Below are 19,030 nucleotides of genomic sequence, written 5' to 3'. Positions count from 1 at the left end.
AGATAGGGGATAACCGTTAACAATCGGAATACTGCTTAAAGCCTCATGCACGCGACCGTTGTGTGCATCCGCATCCGTTATTTTTCACAGTTTAGCGGAGGTCCCATTCCTTTCTATGGAGCTGTGAAAAAAAAACTGATAGTCCTCCGTTTTTTCTCTGCATCAGTGATTCCAGTCCGTAAAAAAAATATAACCTGTCTTATTCTTGTCAGTAAAAAACGGAGAACGGACCCATTCAAGTCCGTAAAAAAAAACGGATGCACAACTAGTATGTCATCCGTGTCCGTTTTTTTCCACAAGACCTTGGTGCAATAAAATTACACTTTTCATTAACCTTCCTTTTTTTTCCCCCCTGTCAGACAAAAAAAAAGAAGACACAAGGAAACACAACTGAAGCAAAATCGGACACTGACCACTGAAGCCAAATCACTGACAATAAAAAAAAAAAAAAAACACTGTCGTGTGCATGAGGCCTAAATTAAATGAATGAACCCAAACACTGCCATATATTCACATTATAGTACATATATACATATATCTCTGGCACTGAAATTACAGGAAAGGAAGCAGGCAAGGGTTAAGGTCCAAAGAAATGCCACATGAGGCTATTGGTTGATCAACACATTCCGAATAGCAGACTATATGCAATCCACATTTCGAAAGCCACCATCCATGGTCAAAGCCCCAAATCTATGAAAACAATAAAGCAAACAAAACATGAGTAAAATATAATTACAGTACTTAAAAATTCTGGATATATATAGATATACAGTATGCAAAGGAATGATCATGAGCAAAAAATTTAACATATCATTAAATATATTTTCCCATAAAAGACATTTATCATCTGCAGTATATCTCTCTCAGTCCCATAGACTATGACTAGAGTGGCAGTGCACATGCTTGACCACCACTCCATTCAAACTCATCCTTTACCACAGTCACTTGGTGAGGAGGAAAAGAGGACTTCTGTTCTAGAGATCATTAGAGGTTCTAGTAATCATTGCATTTGTGGGGAGCCTCATTTAATATCTCTAATATTAATGACAACCCCACCCTCAATTTTACTACATGGCATTGTGATGGAGAATTAGCATAGCTCCCTCTGAAAACACAGACTGCTGGCAGATCTGTGGTTTGCAATGAAACATTTTAATTGTTGGGATCAATAAAAGGCAAAATTGCATAGAAAATGATGCCCATTCCTAGATAACAGTACAGGTAATCAGACCATGAAACTGTAAGGCAGGGTTTTCATGGGGAGCTAGCAATGCAGCACCCACAACACTGCCCACCTGCAGCAGCCAACGGCCAGATGGGTTTGAAGGTAATACCTCCATGAACCCACACATTCAAGTGGCCACAGTCAATAGGATTGCAGCTGCAAGTGGAAACCCAGAAAAAAGTGGGCATAGACATGAGTATCAACATGACATAATCTGACATCTTTACATCTATAATTATCTTAAGGGCTCGTTCACACGAACGTATTTTGCGTTCCGTATACGGGCCGTTTTAGGTGTTCCACATATGGTCTGTATACAGAACCATTCATTTCAATGGGTCTGCAAAAGATGCGGACAGCACTCTGTGTGCTGTCCGCATCCGTTGGTCCGTTCCGTGGCCCCGCAAAAATTATGAGTCCTGTCCTATTCTTGTCCGTTTTGCAAACAAGAATAGGCATTTCTATAATGGGCCTCCTGTTCCATTCCACAAATTGCGGAAGGCACGCAGACGCAATTTGAGAACTGCAAAAAACGGCATGGCCGTGTGAACAAGCACCAAGGCTGTATTACAGCGGCTGATATTTTGTCCGAAAAGAGCTGAACGCTCGTCTTGCAATGTAATACTGCCACCATTTGCCAGATGAATGAGCAATTCTGATTTCTAAGCATCCTGCCGGCGGCAAAATGTGAGGTCTAATAGCAATCTGCAGCCGGCAAACAACTCCCATGCTGTGGAGGAGATCTCTGCATGTATTAGCAGCGGTCTCCCCCACTAGTTAGCAGGTGAATGATGGCAGAGAACACTTCCCTCACGACAATCGCTTGCTGATCTGCCTAAGACAGGCTTTAGAGAATGGACATAAAAAAAACATTTCTTTCAGAATAAAGATTTGTGCTGTTTACCTTTCCAAGATGTGGTTATTTTCCGACAGCTCTTTGACAACTCCTTCCATCTCTTCTTTTAATTTCCGCATTCTAATTAAAAATAAATTATATTTTTTGTGTGTGTGACATTTAATCATCTCAAGATGGTCAAAAGTGTAAAAGTGACTTGACTAAATGCCTAGCGTGGTACACAAAGGTAAGTATAGACAGAAAAATTAAAATTGGAACACCAAAGCTGAAACATATCCTTATATGGTATACTATGTACAATTATACTGTACCTACTAAGTATAACTATTTTTCACTCTAAAGTCACATGCAGCAATCACCTCCATGGTATGAGGACTAACAATGGCTACCGCTATCCCTCAGCCTCATACAATGGCTACCACTATCCCTCAACCTCATACAGCTGCTTTGTTTTTGGGCAGCAGATCGCTGTTTAGACAGCACAACCTGCTCCCCAGAAATGATAATTTACTTGTCTGCAACAACCACCATTTCACCCAATGAACAAGCCTTTTGCTCGTTCAGTGGGTGATCTGTGGCACCTTTAGATGAGCAGATTATCGTGAATAAATGTTCGAAGGAACGTTCATCCCTGATAATCTGCCGACAGTAGAGCCGTGTAAACCCGCCTTAAAGGGAATCTGTCACCTGCTTTTACCATTTTAAGCTGGCACCATCGCTATGTTGACTAAAGTACCTTATTCCCTGCAGTCTCCTTTATACTTATTTCGTTTTGTAGTTTTGATATAAAGTTTTTTTCACTCCCCGGTGCCCAGAAAACTCGCGCAGGCGCAGTACCGCCTGTGTGATTATCAACGTCCTGAGGGCAACAGTGCTCAGGTCACATCACTGGGCTGGGCGCATGCCCAGTGAGACTTTTGAGGCTGTTGCCCTCAGGAGGTTAAGAATCGCGCAGACGCAGGCCACAGGCGGTACTGCACCTGCACGAGTTTTCTGGCCGCAGACAGGAAGAAGGACGGGGCATTTCTATAAGGTAGACTATGATGTCGGGGAGGGGGCGGAACCGTTTGCCGGGGCCGTGGGAGGTTATTTGATGATCAGGAGGCGTTCTTGGGCACTGCAGGGGGGCGTCACTGGGCACCGGAGAGAGAAAAAAAAACACCCCTCTGGGCACCTTGGACCCTAATTAGCATAACATAAACATCGCTTTTATATCAAAACTACAAAACGAAAATAAGGAAAAAGAAGACTGCAGGGAATAAGGTACTTCAGTCAACATAGCGATGGTGCCAGCTTAAAATGGTAAAAGCAGGTGACAGATTCCCTTTAAGTATCATATGACAAAAAGATGGGGATAAGACAGGACAATGGAGATCCTGTACAGAGTGGGATTTTAACTGTGTCTGTTGTGGAATAAAAAAGCAGAAACATGTAAAACAAGTATACTCCAAAATAAAGAAAAAACTCTTTAAAGGGGTTTTTCAGAATTAACATAGTTAACATAGGTCACTCATGCCTGATGGGGGTCCGCCTAATGGAACCCCTACTGATCAGCTGCTTGAAGGAGCTGCAGCCTCTTCATATTATACCAAGCATAGCGCTGCACACTGTATAGTGGCTGTGCTTGGTATTGCAGCTTAATCCCATTCACTTAAATGGACCGAGCTGCACAAAGTCCGTGTGACTACTGGACGTGAAAGAGGCTGCAGTACTCACCTGAACGTTGCGGCCTCTTCAAACAGCTGATTGGTAGAGGTTCTCATAGATGGACCCTAACCTTAGTGTAGGTCATCACTATTTCGTTTCCGGAAAACCCCCTTAAGATAACAAATACTTTAAAGATGTTCAGATAACCAAGCTGATCTTTGAAAAATGGAAACAGTTATTACATCATTCTATAATCCGTTAGGCAGGTCACTTACCCAAGGGTCATTTCCACCAAAGTGTTAGGGCTTGTGTAGATTGGGTTTACTGTTGGCTTTATTCCCCCAGGATTAGCAAACATTTTTTGAGGCATGTTTTCTTGATACTGCAATTATTCAAACGTAGCAAGGACAAAATTAATGAAAAGTATTCAAGACTGTAAAGTGATAAAGAATGCACTAAACTAAATGAATATCCAGGATGAAATCAGCACTGTGCATAGACTTACCTCATTAATGTAATGCTGGCACTTTGACACTTCCTCTGCAATGTCAAAACACTGATTCTTGAGGGTGATCAGCTTTTTTCTTAAGAGCATCATCTTCCTGGTGGGGAAAAGTTTAAAGGAAATCTGTCACATGGATTATCACTAATAAAGTAAAACTATTCCCAGGTAGAACATAATACCTCCTTCCCTGATGTTTCTGGTTTTCTATCTTGTGAAAATCTTCTTTGTATGATATGCAAATTAGGCAGTAAGGTGCCCAGAGGGGTGTTATTTTCTTTCAATGGTGCCCAGGAACGCCCTATCCAGTGCCCAGGAACGCCCTCCAGCAGAGCCAAAGCACGCCTCTCCTGGGCTGAGGCTCCACATCCCCATCAGCGCCGTTGCCGCCCCCTCCCCCCGCTACGTCACTGACCCGAGGTAACGCCGCCCAGAAAGAAAGAAAACAACACCCCTCTGGGCACCTTACGGCCTAATTTTTTATTCGTTTTATTGAACAAGTATATAGTACCAGATCATACAGAACGACTATACAAAACCAAAAATTGAGAAAAAAGACATGTACAGCACCATATGTTTACAGTCTCAATCAGAAAGAGCATGACATTTGGTACACACAAAGCAGATCACACATGAACAACGTGCACATATTTTCACCAATATAAGGTCTATTTGGATGCAGTAATTAAAGCCGTAGTGAACCTATGAACCGAATACAGAGTTTGTGAAGAGGAGCACCACAATCCCCAGACCTTTAGGAACACCCTCGAATACTATGTTTTCATACAGAATTATCGTATTCACCAAAACCCTCCACTGACTCACGGTGGGGGTTCTATCACCCATCCACCAAATCGCTTTCCGCGCCAAAAAAAGAACTTCCCTCGGGAATATTCTGGTATAATGCGTATAGATAACCTCATCCATAATTCTGAATAGGCACATCATAGGATCCATAGGGACGGGAAGAGTCAGCAAGTTACACGGGAAATCCGTAATTTCCTTCCAAAATCCCTGCATATATGTGCAGGCCCATATAAGATGCCAAAAGTTAGCCCCTTTTGCAGCGCACCTGTGACATCTTAAATGTAAGAGCCTGCCCATCCTATACAATCTCGAGGGCCTTAAATAACATTGATGTATAATTCATAGATGTATGAACTTATTAATAGCAGGGGAACCAAGAAAGGTGACTCCAAGACATCACCTATGTCTTCATTTTTAAGTTCTGGTATCATGGTTTTCCATTTAGAAAAGGCCGGGAGTGGGGCAGATTGTAACTTGGTGACCTTACTGCCTAATTTACATTTCATACAAAGAAGATTTTCACAAGATTGAAAACTAGAGACATCAGGGAAGGAGATATTAGTTTTACTTTATTAGTGATGATCCATGTGCCAGAATAATAAAACCTTAGACGTGCATAAAACAACAAGCAGACAAGTTACACTTACCTCATCCACTCCTGGGATTTGCTGTGGAAGCATTCATACTTGCTAACACATTCATCTTGGAACAGGGTGTAGGCTTTTGTTGCATGAATGCACAGTTTCTGCCTGCACAAAAATGATACTGGATATGAAGAGACTGCACTACTAAGCAAACTTTTAATGAAATAGAAATAAAACATACGCATACAAAAACAAGATTTTTGCATAACTTACCGGTAAAATCTCTTTCTCACTCTTCCTTGGGGGATACAGGAGACCTTGGGTATAGCTCAGCTCCCTAGGAGGCCGTGACACTAAGTGAAAACTGTTAAGCCCCTCCTCCAGCAGCTATACCCTCAGCCTGGAGAGAGAGACTGACCGTTTTGTGTCCAAGTAGTGAGAAAAGGTAATGACCAACAAAGTGGAACCAACAAGTCAACTACCCAACAGGGGCAACCAAACCGTAACCTGTAGAACAAACAACGATGGGTGGGTGCTGTGTCCCCCAAGGAAGAGCGAGAAAGAGATTTTGCTGGTAAGTTATACAAAAATCTTGTTTTCTCGCCCATTTCCTTGGAGGACACAGGAGACCTTGGGACTTGGTAAAGGTGTGCAAGGAAGACCAAGTGGCCGCCTTGCACAATTGTTCAGCCGAAGCCCGTTGTCTCTGGGCCCAAGAGGCACCGACCGCTCTGGTGGAATGAGTGGTAACACCGAAAGGCAGAACCTTGCCCTTGGCACGGTAAGCCTCAGCAATAGTCAATTTGATGAAATGGGCGACAGCGACCTTGGAGGCCGCCAACCCATTGCGCGGACCCTCCGGAACCACAAGAAGAGAGTCCGTGCGCCGAAAAGGAACCGGTAATCTCCAAGTAAATCTTCAAGGCCCTTACAACGTCCAAGCGGTGCAGTTCCCGTTCCCGAGGGTCGGAAGGGGAGGGGCACAGAGAGGGGAGGACGATGTCCTCATTGAGATGAAAGGCGGAGATCACCTTTGGAAGGATGGAAGGGACGGGAAGGAGAACAGCCTTATCCTGGTGAAAGACCAGAAAAGGCTTGGAACAAGAAAGGGCCGCCAATTCGGACACCCGGCTCGAAGGGGGAAGCTTGGAGCGCCGAGAGCACAATATTCAGGTCCCAGGGCGGAATCGGGGAACGGTACGGAGGAACCGAGTGAGCCACTCCTTAAATGAAGGTCTTGACAGGCCCGGGAGGGGCCAGGGGACGCTGGAAGAGGATGGACAGCGCTGATACCTAACCCTTCAAGGAACTGAGGCCCAGCCCAGGTCCAGGCCAGACTGGAGGAAGGACAGAACCGTGGGGAGAGAGAAGCGGAGAGGGGGAACGCCCAGATTCTCACAGAATCCCAGGTAAGACCTCCAAGTTCGATAATAGATCCTGGACGAGGCAGGCTTCCGGGTGTGGATCATGGTGCGAACCACATCCGCGGAAAATCCCCGTTGCAGCAAAACTGTGGTCTCAACAGCCACGCCGTCAAACGTAGCGAGCTGAAATGCTGGTGGAAGATCGGTCCTTGAGAGAGATCTTCTTTGAGAGGCAGCGGCCACGGCGCGTCTCCCAGGAGCAGCATCAGGTCGGCGAGGCCAATCTGGAGCGACCAGGATCGTGGGAATGCCTTCTACCGCGATCTTCCGGAGAACCCAAGGCAGTAGGGGGATGGGCAGGAACACATACAGAAGGTACAATTCTTGCCACGGAAGAACAAGGGCGTCGGCACCGTACGCCTTCGGGTCCCTTGCCCTGGCCAGGAAGGTAGGGAGCTTGTGGTTGAACCTGGAGGCCATGAGATCCACATCCAGACGACCCCAACGAAGGCAAATGGACTCGAACACGTCCGGGTGTAGCGACCACTCGCCCAGGTCGATGGCGGTCCGGCTGAGGAAGTCCACCGTCCAGTTCTCCACCCCTGAAATATAAATCGCTGACAGGGCCGGAACGTGAGCTTCCGCCCAGAGGAGAATGCTGGTAACCTCTTGCATTGCCGCGGCGCTGCGAGTGTCCCCCTGGTGGTTTATGTACCCAACAGCCATGGCATTGTCCGATTGTACACGGAGGGGATGGCCTTTTAGCAGGGGAGTGTCGGAGCGACAGGAGAATCACCCTCGATTCCAGGATGTTGATCGGAAGTTTGGACTCCGATCGAGACCAAGTGCCCTAGACAGACCCCCCCTCCCCCCCCAAACCCTGCAGACTGGCGTCGGTGGTAACCACCAGCCAGGTCATTGGAAAGAAGGTTTTCCCCTGGAGAGAAGTCCGCAACCACCAGTGGAGGGAGGCCCGAACTCGGGGAGTTAGATGGAAGGGCCGGTCCAGACTCTCCGGTGACTTGTCCCAGGCAGAGAGGATCGCCCTTTGAATGATGCGGGAATGGAACTTTGCAAATGGAATAGCCTCGAAGCAGGCGACCATTTACCCCAATACCCGCATGCTGGATCGGAAGACGGACAGCGGTGGAGAAGATTGGGAACCGACCGGCGGAGGGCCAGGCGCTTGTCCATTGCAAGACGGACCTCCGCCGCCTCCATAACCAGCAGCATGCCCAGGAAGATCAACCGTCTGGAGGAGGTCAGGGAAGACTTGGGGAGGTTGACAAGCCAACCGAACCGTGCCAGGGTCTCCAGAGTGAGGTCCACGCTGGCGGAAGTCTGAGAAAAGGAGGATGCCTTGATAAGGACGTCGTCCAAGTAAGGCAGCAGAAAAACACCCCTGGAGCGGAGCAAGGCCAGACAGTGGCTAGAACCTTGGTGAACACCCGAGGAGCCGTCGCCAGACTGAAGGGAAGGGCGACAAACTGATAGGGATCGTTTCCCACTGCTAAGCGAAGGAAACGATGGTGACACCAAGCGACCGGAATGTGGAGGTAGGCGTCCTGAATGTCAATTGACTACATAAAATCCCCTTTCTCCAGGGAAGCCACCGCGGATCGGAGGGGCTCCACCCAGAATCGCCAAAGGCAGATAAAACGGTTTGAGATCTAAGATCGGCCGCACCGAGCCCTCTTTTTTTGGGGACCACGAAGAGGTTCGAGTAGAACCCTTTGAATCTGTCCGCCTAAGGCACAGGAGCATTGACTCCCTTGTCCAGAAGGGTGCGAATGCCTACGGAGAAGGCGGCCGCACACTCTGGATCCTGCGGAGGACGGGACCGAAAGAAACGATCCAGAGGGAGGGTCGCAAACTTGATTTTGTAACCGGAGGACACAATTTAGAGCGCCCAGGCATCAGAGATGTGAGCCCGCCAGATGTCCCTGAAAAGGAGGAGGCGGCCCCCCACCCGGGTGGGTGCGGGCGCACATTCAGGCGGCGGACTCCTTGGCTGTGGAGGGGCGGGCAGCTTGTGACTTACGCCAGGTAGGCTGTGCTTGAAAAAAGGGCTTCTTGCGCCTATCTTAGGAGGAGCCAGAGGAGGGACCGGCTGCGGATCGAGGACCGGAGGACCTGCGGGAGGACCGAAAACAAGATGAACCAGAGCGGCTTCGAGAGGCGCCCTTGGTTCTGGGCTGGGGAAGATGGGTGCTCTTTCCACCCGTGGCTTCTGAAATAATCCCGTCTAAATGGGTCCCAAATAAACGGGAGCCCATGAATGTCAGACCAGCAAGGGAACGCTTGGAGGCGGCGTCCGCCGCCTAAACCTTCAGCCAAAGCTCCCTCCTAACGGAAACGGCTAGGGCAGATGAGCGGGCTATGAGGGCACCCGCATCGAGAGAAGCCTCGCAGATGAATTTTCCTGCCTGAACCATCAGTTGGGCTAAGGATCGGAGGTCCTGAATGGGGCCCAGGCAGAGGCAAAGACCGGTCTGAGGGCTGACCCGGAGGAAGCAAAGATAGCTTTACAGAGGGACTCCATAAGACGGTCCTCGGTGGACTGAAGTGAGGAGCCGTCTGCTACAGGAATGGCCGTGTTCTTAGACAGGCGGGCCATGGGAGGGTCAACCTTAGGTGGGGACGCCCAGGTGGCAACACAATCCGCTGGAAATGGGTAACATATGTCCAGTTTTTTGGGAAAGGTAAAGCGGGCATCAGGGCGAGCCCAAGCCTTAGAGACCACCGAAGAGAAGTCGGCGTGGAGAGGAAAAAAACTTTGGACGCCTGTTTGGGGCGGAAAAAGGACACGCCGGCCTGGTCAGTGCTGGGAGGGTCATCGTTTATCTTAAAGGTATAGCGAATGTTAGCAATGAGATGACCCACTGCGGAGGCTAGCTTGGACGGCAGTGCCGAGTCCATGTCCCAATCCGAATCTGCCAGTTCTCCCTCATAGGGCGTGTCCTGTGGGGAGGAGAGGCCTGACCGAGTCCGCACGCGTGGTGGAGAGAGAGACGCATCTGAGGAGGATGCACATTCTGCCCTGGAGCGCTCCTGAAGGATTTACTGGGAGCGAGGCAACCAGTGGGGGCGGCAGAAGCGGTAGACCCGGAGGGTGCGAAAGGGGGTGTGGCAGCCTGCGGGGTAGGCGGTTTGTCTACAAGGCGGCCTACTATGTGAGTGAGACTTTCCACGGCCTGGGACAGGGACCTAGCCCAGTCAGGCGGACCAGAGGGAACGGGGGACGGAACGACGGTTGGCGGACCCTGCATTGGGGCTTTGCATGCAGAGCAATGCGGATCGGATTGCCCAAGTGGAAAAGGTTCTCTACAGGCGGTACAGGCATGGTACCAGGGCTTAGGGGCCCCTGTGGGATCCGACATGTTGGTGATGACGGTAAAAATAACCCAGGAAGAGAGGCCTATACCCAGGCTAGGGCCACTGGTGCTAGAAGGGGGTTAACAGCCCTACCAGGAGAGCCTCAGGAAGCAAGGAGCAGCAGCAGCAGTAGCAGATCTGGACGACTGGAGGCCAACAGAGGTGGCCTGCAGGTTCCTTGTGCTCAGAAGTTAGAGCTGCGGTGGTTGGCAGAGCGGCGGGAAGACAGCGGAGCGCAGGAAGATAGGCCCCGCCCCCCGCTGATGGGATTAAATTAACTCGTGAGGCCCCCCCCCCCCCCCCCCCCCGCCTATGAAAAACACCGGACCTGCGGTGCCGATTATATGTCCGCCGTCCATGAGCCCGCCAGGGAAGCTGGCAGCCCGCCGGGAGTTACGGCGGAGCTGAGGGAATGGGCGCTCGGCCGAGACAGAAGTGAATGCAGGGAGCCTGTAACGACGGCAGACGCGGTCCTGGATGCCAGTCAGGGAGTAGAAGCACTGCGGTGGAGTGGTGGAGCACAGTAGCTGGGAGGCCCCAGGATAAAAGGGGGAAAGGGAACCCTGCAGGTCCCTAGAATTAAAACGCCCCCGAGTGAGCAGACCCCAAGCAGCAGTGGCTCGGTCCATTCCAGCAGGGTCGCCCCTTCAGCTACTGGCACCGTAGTGGTAGGACGCTGGAAGAGGGACTTGGCGTGAGGGTGACCCTTACGCTGGCGGGATGCAGGAGAGCTAGGCTGCCCTGGTCCACCTTGCCTTCTGTGGGGGAGGCACTGGCGCAACTCGACCCCGGGAGAAACAGAGAGCTCCAGGCGTCTCTGTTGTCCCTGAAGAAAAAGGAAAATCAAAATTATATTAACAAATAAAAAATAAAAGTAACGGTAAAAAATAAGGAGAAAAAACAAGCCTGCGGAGCAGGGAGTGTCTTGCCTCCTTGGACACTAAGCAAAAACTTAGTATAGCTGCTGGTATAGCTGCTGGAGGAGAGGCTTAACAGTTTTCACTTAGTGTCACGCCTCCTAGGGAGCTGAGCTATACCCCAAGGTCTCCTGTGTCCCCCAAGGAAATGGGCGGGAAAAGGGCAACTGCAAGATACAACCACCCACTAATTATAGACAAGTCATTAATATGTTCAAAAACAGCAGAGGTGACCAAATGTCCCCTCCCCAACCCCCAAGCTGCTTTCCCTCTGCTCTGTCCCTCAGGCAGTTTAACTGAAGGAGTCTGATATTGCAGCTGCACCCCCCTCCTCCTTGTCACATTTTTTGTCACACTATTTGGAGCCTGCAGACAAGGAAACCTTCCCCTAATAAGACATAAAAAAGTTTCATATATTAACATGAACTACTGACTTATAAAAAATAAACAGGCATGCTTTAAAAGGGGTATTCCGGTTACCATAAATATAACTTATGTTTTAAACCAATTCATCATCAATAATTACCTAATATAATGTAAATTTCACATATTTACTGTTCAGTAGTTCTAAAAGTAGTTTTCTTCCTCTGCTACCCACTCTGTGTTTCCTCCTAAATTACCATGGCTTCGACCTGTAGTTCTGAGCCTTTGTTAGGTCGAGCATGCTCAGTGTGTTGCTATTAGTTCTCTAGCTAAATGTCTTGTGAAACAAAGAGAGTGTCAGTATGCTGCTGATAACAGAGTAGAGGGGATGTGACTGGACTCTATATCAGGCAACCACTAAATAAACATCAACAGCTAGGGATTGTGGGGATTGTAGTCTTTGTTAGAGAAGATCAGGCGCCATGATACTCTCAGTGTATTGCAGGCTCACACAGGAGCTAGACAAATGGATTGCAAGGTAAAATGAAGCTCTGATTATATGTATAGGTAGGCTTGGGCTGGCCCACAGGGATACAGGTGAATCCCCCGGTGGGCCCCTGAGCAAGGTGAGCCCCTAGTCTACCACCCCCTGCACAAGTGGCACATAACGCAGAAGACCTAGTGCACTACATACATATATTCAATGTACAGCACTTCAACCAGCTTATGTTTATATAAAACACCTGATAGATTATAAAATAAACTCCCTAGTTTATTATTATAGACACGATCAGATAGCTGAGATGACTTCTAGGTATAGAGGAAAGCTGCCAGTATCCTCTTTTCCACACGGTGGGCCCCCAAAATAAATTTTACTGGTGGGCCCTAGACACCTCAGTCCGACACTGTGTATGAATATGGGGTCTGGTTGGGTCACAGCTTGCAGTCTTAATGTGGTTTTTCAAAAATTAAGTTACTTTACCGGAATACCCCTTTAAATAAGCAATACATTTTAAATATCTATACAAGTAAAAAAGATTTACAGAATTAATAAAGCACAAATATATTGAAAGCACAGCATAGCCACCTGGCTTTACTGCTACCCAAAAGTTGTAGTTTTTTTGTGCACCCACATCCAGACATGACCTCTATAGGGAGGATGCTGGGCCAGCCATGCCTGAGAGTTAACTATCTAATAAGCCATATTGCTTCTAATCCCACCCCATACACACCCACGCTTGGCTCTCTCGTTTTCTTGAAAGTCCAAACAATGTGACAATTCTGCTCAGTTGTAGCTACAATACCGATGAGCTCTCCTCAGGATAGATCTTCAATATCAAATCTGCTGTTTCAAGACGTAGTGAGCGCTGCTTGCTCTTCAAAATGACCTGCGTGTTGTCTCCTTTGCAGCAGCGGTGCAGTGTAATTACAATACGTTCACTTGAATGGGACAAGCAGTTGTAATTACACTGTGTTTCCTCTACAAAGGGGAGAACACGCAGGTAATTTTAAAGAGGAAGCAGCGCTCACGCGTCACCGCTACCCCTTCAAACAGCTGATCGGTGGGGGTGCCGGGAACTGCACCTACACTGATCTGATATTGGTTATCTATTCTAAGGAAAGGTCATTAATATTGTAGCGCTGCACAGCGCCTTTAAAAGGGTATTGTGGTTAGAGAATGTTATCCCCTATCCACAGGATAGAGAACAGCTATTAGATCGATACCGGCTCTCCTGCTGGGACCCCCACCAGCCACGAGAACAGGGACCCCGTACCCCATGGAGCACCCCCCGAAATGGATGGCATAGCTGGAAATGTGCGCCGCAGGTCCATTTATCTGTATGGGAGCACCGGAGATACCCGAGTATATGCTAGGGGATAACTTTCTCTAACTAGAATACTTCTTTGGAATTATCATTGACACGCATGTGGAAAAGAAAGGAAATAAAGTAGAAACACTAATGTAATACAGCCATTGGCTTGCTATGATGACACCATAACACAACCTAAGGACTTACTTGTCAAACTTGTGTATTTGTTCTTCATTGTATGGAAGTCCTGCAAATAAACAGATATACATCTAAACACGTGGAAATGAAAATAATCATTTACTTTTACATAAAGCACAACTCTGTGTTCCATTGTAATCTATTAATTCCATTATTAACTTATTATAATGTATTTCCTGTATTGCCTAATGAGAGCTCAGATTCTTATCAGATAATGGAAAAATGATGGACAATTTCTCAGCTTTTTATGTAATCTCTTATTTTGATGATGGATGCTCGGAGATCTTCTGAGATGCACAAACTGAGCACTTATTATTAGCAGGTTGAAAAAGAACCAAGTACTTCAAATTTAGTCTTTTAGATTTACAAACCCTAGTTGATCAAGAGGAAGGGGAAAATAAAACACCCCTGGTGGATATAGATCAATGATTTCCTTCCTAATCCTTAACTAGCCGTTGGACAGATTACTGGAGAAATAGTCTACTTTAAGGCTAACTTTCACACTGGCGTTTTGGCTTTCCGTTTGGGAGATCTGTTAAGGGCTCTCACAAGCGGTCCAAGACGGATCAGGCCTCTTTCACACTTGCGTTGTCCGGATCTGGCGTGTACTCCACTTGCCGGAATTACACGCCGGATCCGGAAAAACGCAAGTGTACTGAAAACATTTGAAGACGGATCCGTTATTAAAGTCCTGGTTGCCATAGTAGGAGCGGGGAGCGGTAAACTTACCATCCGTGCGGCTCCCGGGGCGCTCCAGAATGACGTCAGAGCGCCCCATGCGCATGGATGACGTGCCATGCGATCACGTCATCCATGTGCGTGGGGCGCCCTGACGTCACTCTGGAGCGCCCCGGGAGCCGCACTGATGGTAAGTATGCTGCTCCCCCGCTCCCCACTACACTTTACCATGGCTGCCAGGACTTTAGCGTCCCGGCAGCCATGGTAACCACTCTAAAAAAGCTAAACGTCGGATCCGGCAATGCGCCGAAACGACGTTTAGCTTAAGGCCGGATCCGGATCAATGCCTTTCAATGGGCATTCATTCCAGATCCGGCCTTGCGGCAAGTCTTCAGTTTTTTTGGCCGGAGCAAAAAGCGCAGCATGCTGCGGTATTTTCTCCGGCCAAAAAACGTTCCGTTCCGGAACTGAAGACATCCTGATGCATCCTGAACGGATTTCACTCCATTCAGAATGCATTAGGATAATCCTGATCAGGATTCTTCCGGCATAGAGCCCCGACGACGGAACTCTATGCCGGAAGACAATAACGCAGGTGTGAAAGAGCCCTCAGTTTGGTCCTAATGCATTCTGAATGGAAAAGGATCCGCTCAGAATGCATCAGTTTGCCTCCGTTCTGTCTCCATTCCGCTCTGGACACGGAACCAAAGCGCAGCCTGCAGCGTTTTGGTGTCCGTCTGACGAAACCGAGCGAAACAGATCCGTCCTGGGGACGGATCCATTTTCTATGACACAATCTGGCACAATACAAAACGGATCTGTCCTCCATTGACTTTCAATGGTGTTCAAGACGTCTTGGTTATGTTACACACAATACAAACTAATCCGTTCTGAACGGATGCAGACGGTTGTATTATCTGAATGGATCAGTCCATGGCTGATACGCACAAAACACAAGCGTGAAAGTAGCCTAAAAGGGTTGTGAAAAATTTGCAAAAGGAAGGGGGACTTTCATACCCGTTTCCCCATGATGGATCCTCGATCCTTCACCTCCCAGCCAGGCAGCTGTGCGTGAACAGATTCCCTTACTTCATGTGATCATTTGTTATGACATAAGGGGAGCCGGTCACTGCCGTTGCCAATGATTGGCTGCAGGCAGCATCAAACTGTCTGTTTTCAGCGAAGGAGCGCAAAGGAGCAGACCGGACCAGGAGGAGAAGGAGCGAGAATCCATCCATCGCTGGGAAGCAGGTAAGCTTCCCTTCACAGGTTGGATCAAGTGTTGCCAAACCCCCTCCCTCATTCTTGCACAACTGTTTAATGACAGTAACCCTTAACTGTGTTTTTTTTAAAGAAGACAGAGAATGATTTTATCAGTTAATATGTCAGATAAAATTTGAGCTAAATATTCTTTGCCATCTACTCATATGTGTGGTAAACAAATGTATGGGAAAAAAACCATTTCTTTATAAGACAGGAAAAAAACTGAAAATATGGCTAATGAACATTGAGAAGGCGGACTCACTGCGCTGTGCTTTATCCTTCTTGAACTGACAGCTGATTTCAGTGATCAAGTTGAGCAACACTTGCATCTTTTCCACACTACAAAGAACAAAATGACAACCACTATTGGTCCAGCTCTTTCCTATTCAATATAAATGTGGTGTCAACAGCGCCTAATGTACTTACTTCCTGTCACTGGGGCGTGTGCCTTCAACATTAATCCAGGAGTCAGTAAGACCACCCCCAGGAGATAGGTCATTCTTGATTTCCCGCAGCGATGTTTCCAGATTTTGCTGAGAACTAGAGAGCTGGGGAAAATAAAAATAAGCTTCGCATTTTGTACAATGACAAATTACACAACTTTTTTTCTGTATTGGCACAAAAGCTGTATTTTGTTAAAAGGGTACAGTGAATAGGAATTGGTACAAACATTGGGGAGATCAAATTGGTGTAAAGTAGAACTGGCTTAGTTGCCCATGGCAACCTATCAGATTCCACCTTTCTTTTTCCAAAGGAGCTGTGAAAAATGGAGTCTGACTGGTATTGGTTGCTATGGGCAACTAAGCCAGTTCTACTTTACACCAGTTTGATAAATCTCCCCCATTGTCTGTTTCAAAAAACGGATGGTCCCAATAACAGTTCTGATAATCTTGTAAATTATTCTTAGTAATGACGCCTTTACCTTCAAACCATACAGTGGAGCTGCAGTCCGGTCCCGGTCACTCTGTCTATAAGCCTGCTAGCTCATATTACACTCCAAACCCCCTCTTATTTTTCTATAGCACCGACAAAGTTTGCACCACTTTCCGTACATTATCATTACTCACTGTCCCAAGATAGGCTCACAATTTAGATCTTCTATCAGTACTCGGAGGAAACCCATGAAAACATGGGGAGAACATACAAACGCCATGCAGATGTTGTCCTTGGTTGGATTTGAACCTAGGACTCCAGTGCTGCAAGGCACCAGTGCCTGAGCCACCATGTTTCTCCCCTTATACTGCAGAAACTGCTTGCATGGAGCAGGGTTGATATTTCTGGGATGACAGGACCTTATCTGCTAGACATTTCCCCCACAGAAAGTTTGTCATTCCGGGTAACATATTCACTTTATGTTAGCTGTATCGCTCTCATTCTCTATTTAACAAGCCATCTATCTTTTAGCAGGGAGGAAGGCTTAGACAGGGTGCTGAATCTCTTTAAAGAGACCAGACCTGTGTGGAGACTTACTGGAAGCACTCCATGGTATGGAGACTTATTAGCAATGCTCCACGGGAAAAGATTATGCAAAGAGGTATCTCCCAAGGAAGAAAGCCATCTCGCCAGCGCCACCTCCTGGCTCACTAGGAGTCAAACTCCGACTTTCCAACAAACCTTGGGATTTGACAAGGAAATATAGCCAAGGCAGACTCAGCACCCTGCCTACGCCTCATTCAAAGCTTTGGAGGAAGTAAAGGGCTGCAATGATTAAAGTCTCCTCCTGCATTTTTGGTTTTCACTTCCTGCCTTTCAGGGCCCATAACTTTTTTATTTTTCCATCCACATAGCCATATGAGGGCTTGTTTTTCGCAGGACAAGTTGCATTTTAAGGCTACTTTCACACTAGCATTTCTATTTTCCGGTATTGAGATCCATCACAGGGTCCCAATACCGGAAAAAAAAAAAAAAAAAAAAAAAACGCTTCAGTTTTGTCCTCATTAGTTGTCAATGGGGACAAAACGTAAGTGAACAGAACGGAATGCTCCAAAATGCATTCCGTTCCGTTTGGTTGCATTCTCATATCGGAGAGCAAACCGCAGCATGCGATCTGTCATGACCCACAAAGCAGGTCAATGGGGACAGATCCGTTTAACTCTGACACAATAGAAAACAGATCCATCCCCCACTGACTTTCAATGGAGTGCATGACGTATCAGTTTTGGCAATGTTAAAGATAATACAACCGGATCCGTTCATAAAGGACGCAGATGGTTGTATTATCGGTAATAGAACTGTTTTTGCTGAACCCTGCCGGATCCAGTAAAAACTCTAGTGTGAAAGTAGCCTAAGGCCTCCATTTAATATTGGATCCAACGTGGTAGAGAGCGGAAAAAAATTCCAAATGGGGTGAAAATGAAAATAAATAAATAAATACATCCACAACAGTTTTATGGGTTTTCCTTTTGCGCATTCACTATGCGGCAAAACGGAACTTTCATTCTCCGGATCAGTATGATCATGACAATACTGATAGTTATGTGTACGGAGCTGTGTGAGGGCTAATTTTTTGCGGGGAGATCTTTTGACTTTTGCACATTGACACCATTTTGGGGTGTGTATGATTTTTTTGATCAATTTTTATAAAAAAAATTTGTGGGAGCTGAAGCGACCAAAATACAGCAAATTGGCCATTTTGACTTTTTTTCCGTTTCACTATTTGCCATATGCGTTTTCACACACAGCGATACCCATGATGTTTATTTTTTATATTGTTTATGTATTTTTTTTATTTTGGGGAAGGGCTGGATTTTAATTTTTATTTTTTAAACATTTATTATTATTTTTTACACTTTTTATAGCATAGCACCTATAGGGAACTGTAACAAGCAGTCATCAGATTGCTTCTCTCATAGAATCTAGTGCACTAGCATTGGAGTCTATGAGGATTACATTATGTTCCTATGGAGCCTTGCAACAGGCAAGTGCTCTATAGGAACTTACCTGCTGCGGCCTTTTATCATTCAGGAGGACCAAGACTGCTGCACTCACCATCCTGCTCCCCCCATCCTTGCTAGCTTACGGGTTTTTGCGATCCCAGATGCCGTGGTCACGTTTGACTAAGGTATCTAAGGGAGTTAAATGTATGCGATCGATGTTCTTGTCGATCGCATGCCTAAATCCCGGGTGTATGCTGTTTAGTGCCATCTTTAAAGTTTAAGTGTACATGTACAGTGCTGGTCGGGAAGGGGTTAAATAAACAGCAATGTCTGATGCGAAATACTCACCCGTAGCAGCTTGGAATGTATTTCATATATGTCTGACTCCACGCTCATCTGCATCATATGTTCATATCTGCAATTACGCATGAGAAAGATTACTTCTTTGCCCTAATTTCTGAAGAAAATTGTTGCTAATGAGATTTATGGGAAATATTTTAGTTGTATTGTTTATTCAATCAGTAGAACATTGTTTTGCAATAACTGAACTCACAAAGGTGATTG

General features: G+C 46.9%; 1 protein-coding gene across 2 annotated transcripts in view; it reads right to left on the bottom strand.

Moving 5' to 3' along the window:
• Positions 1-360: 360 nt before the first annotated feature.
• TBK1 (TANK binding kinase 1) overlaps positions 361-19,030 on the bottom strand; it is a 48,876-nt gene continuing 30,206 nt past the window's right edge. For both annotated transcript variants that reach the window (XM_044280480.1, XM_044280481.1), the window contains exons 13-21: positions 18,815-18,881; positions 16,017-16,138; positions 15,853-15,929; positions 13,659-13,698; positions 5,685-5,786; positions 4,234-4,330; positions 4,004-4,110; positions 2,130-2,201; positions 361-690 (exon numbers count right to left, since the gene is read on the bottom strand). In XM_044280480.1, coding sequence (XP_044136415.1) covers positions 639-690; positions 2,130-2,201; positions 4,004-4,110; positions 4,234-4,330; positions 5,685-5,786; positions 13,659-13,698; positions 15,853-15,929; positions 16,017-16,138; positions 18,815-18,881 — 736 coding nt within the window. In that variant the 3' untranslated portion in view covers positions 361-638. The remainder of the gene's footprint in view (positions 691-2,129; positions 2,202-4,003; positions 4,111-4,233; positions 4,331-5,684; positions 5,787-13,658; positions 13,699-15,852; positions 15,930-16,016; positions 16,139-18,814; positions 18,882-19,030) is intronic.

Source organism: Bufo gargarizans, chromosome 2 (assembly GCF_014858855.1).
Source record: "Bufo gargarizans isolate SCDJY-AF-19 chromosome 2, ASM1485885v1, whole genome shotgun sequence".
In the NCBI taxonomy this organism is placed as follows: Eukaryota; Metazoa; Chordata; class Amphibia; order Anura; family Bufonidae; genus Bufo; species Bufo gargarizans.
The sequence above is the reverse complement of the archived record's forward strand: the minus strand, read 5'-3'. Positions and strand labels throughout refer to the sequence as shown.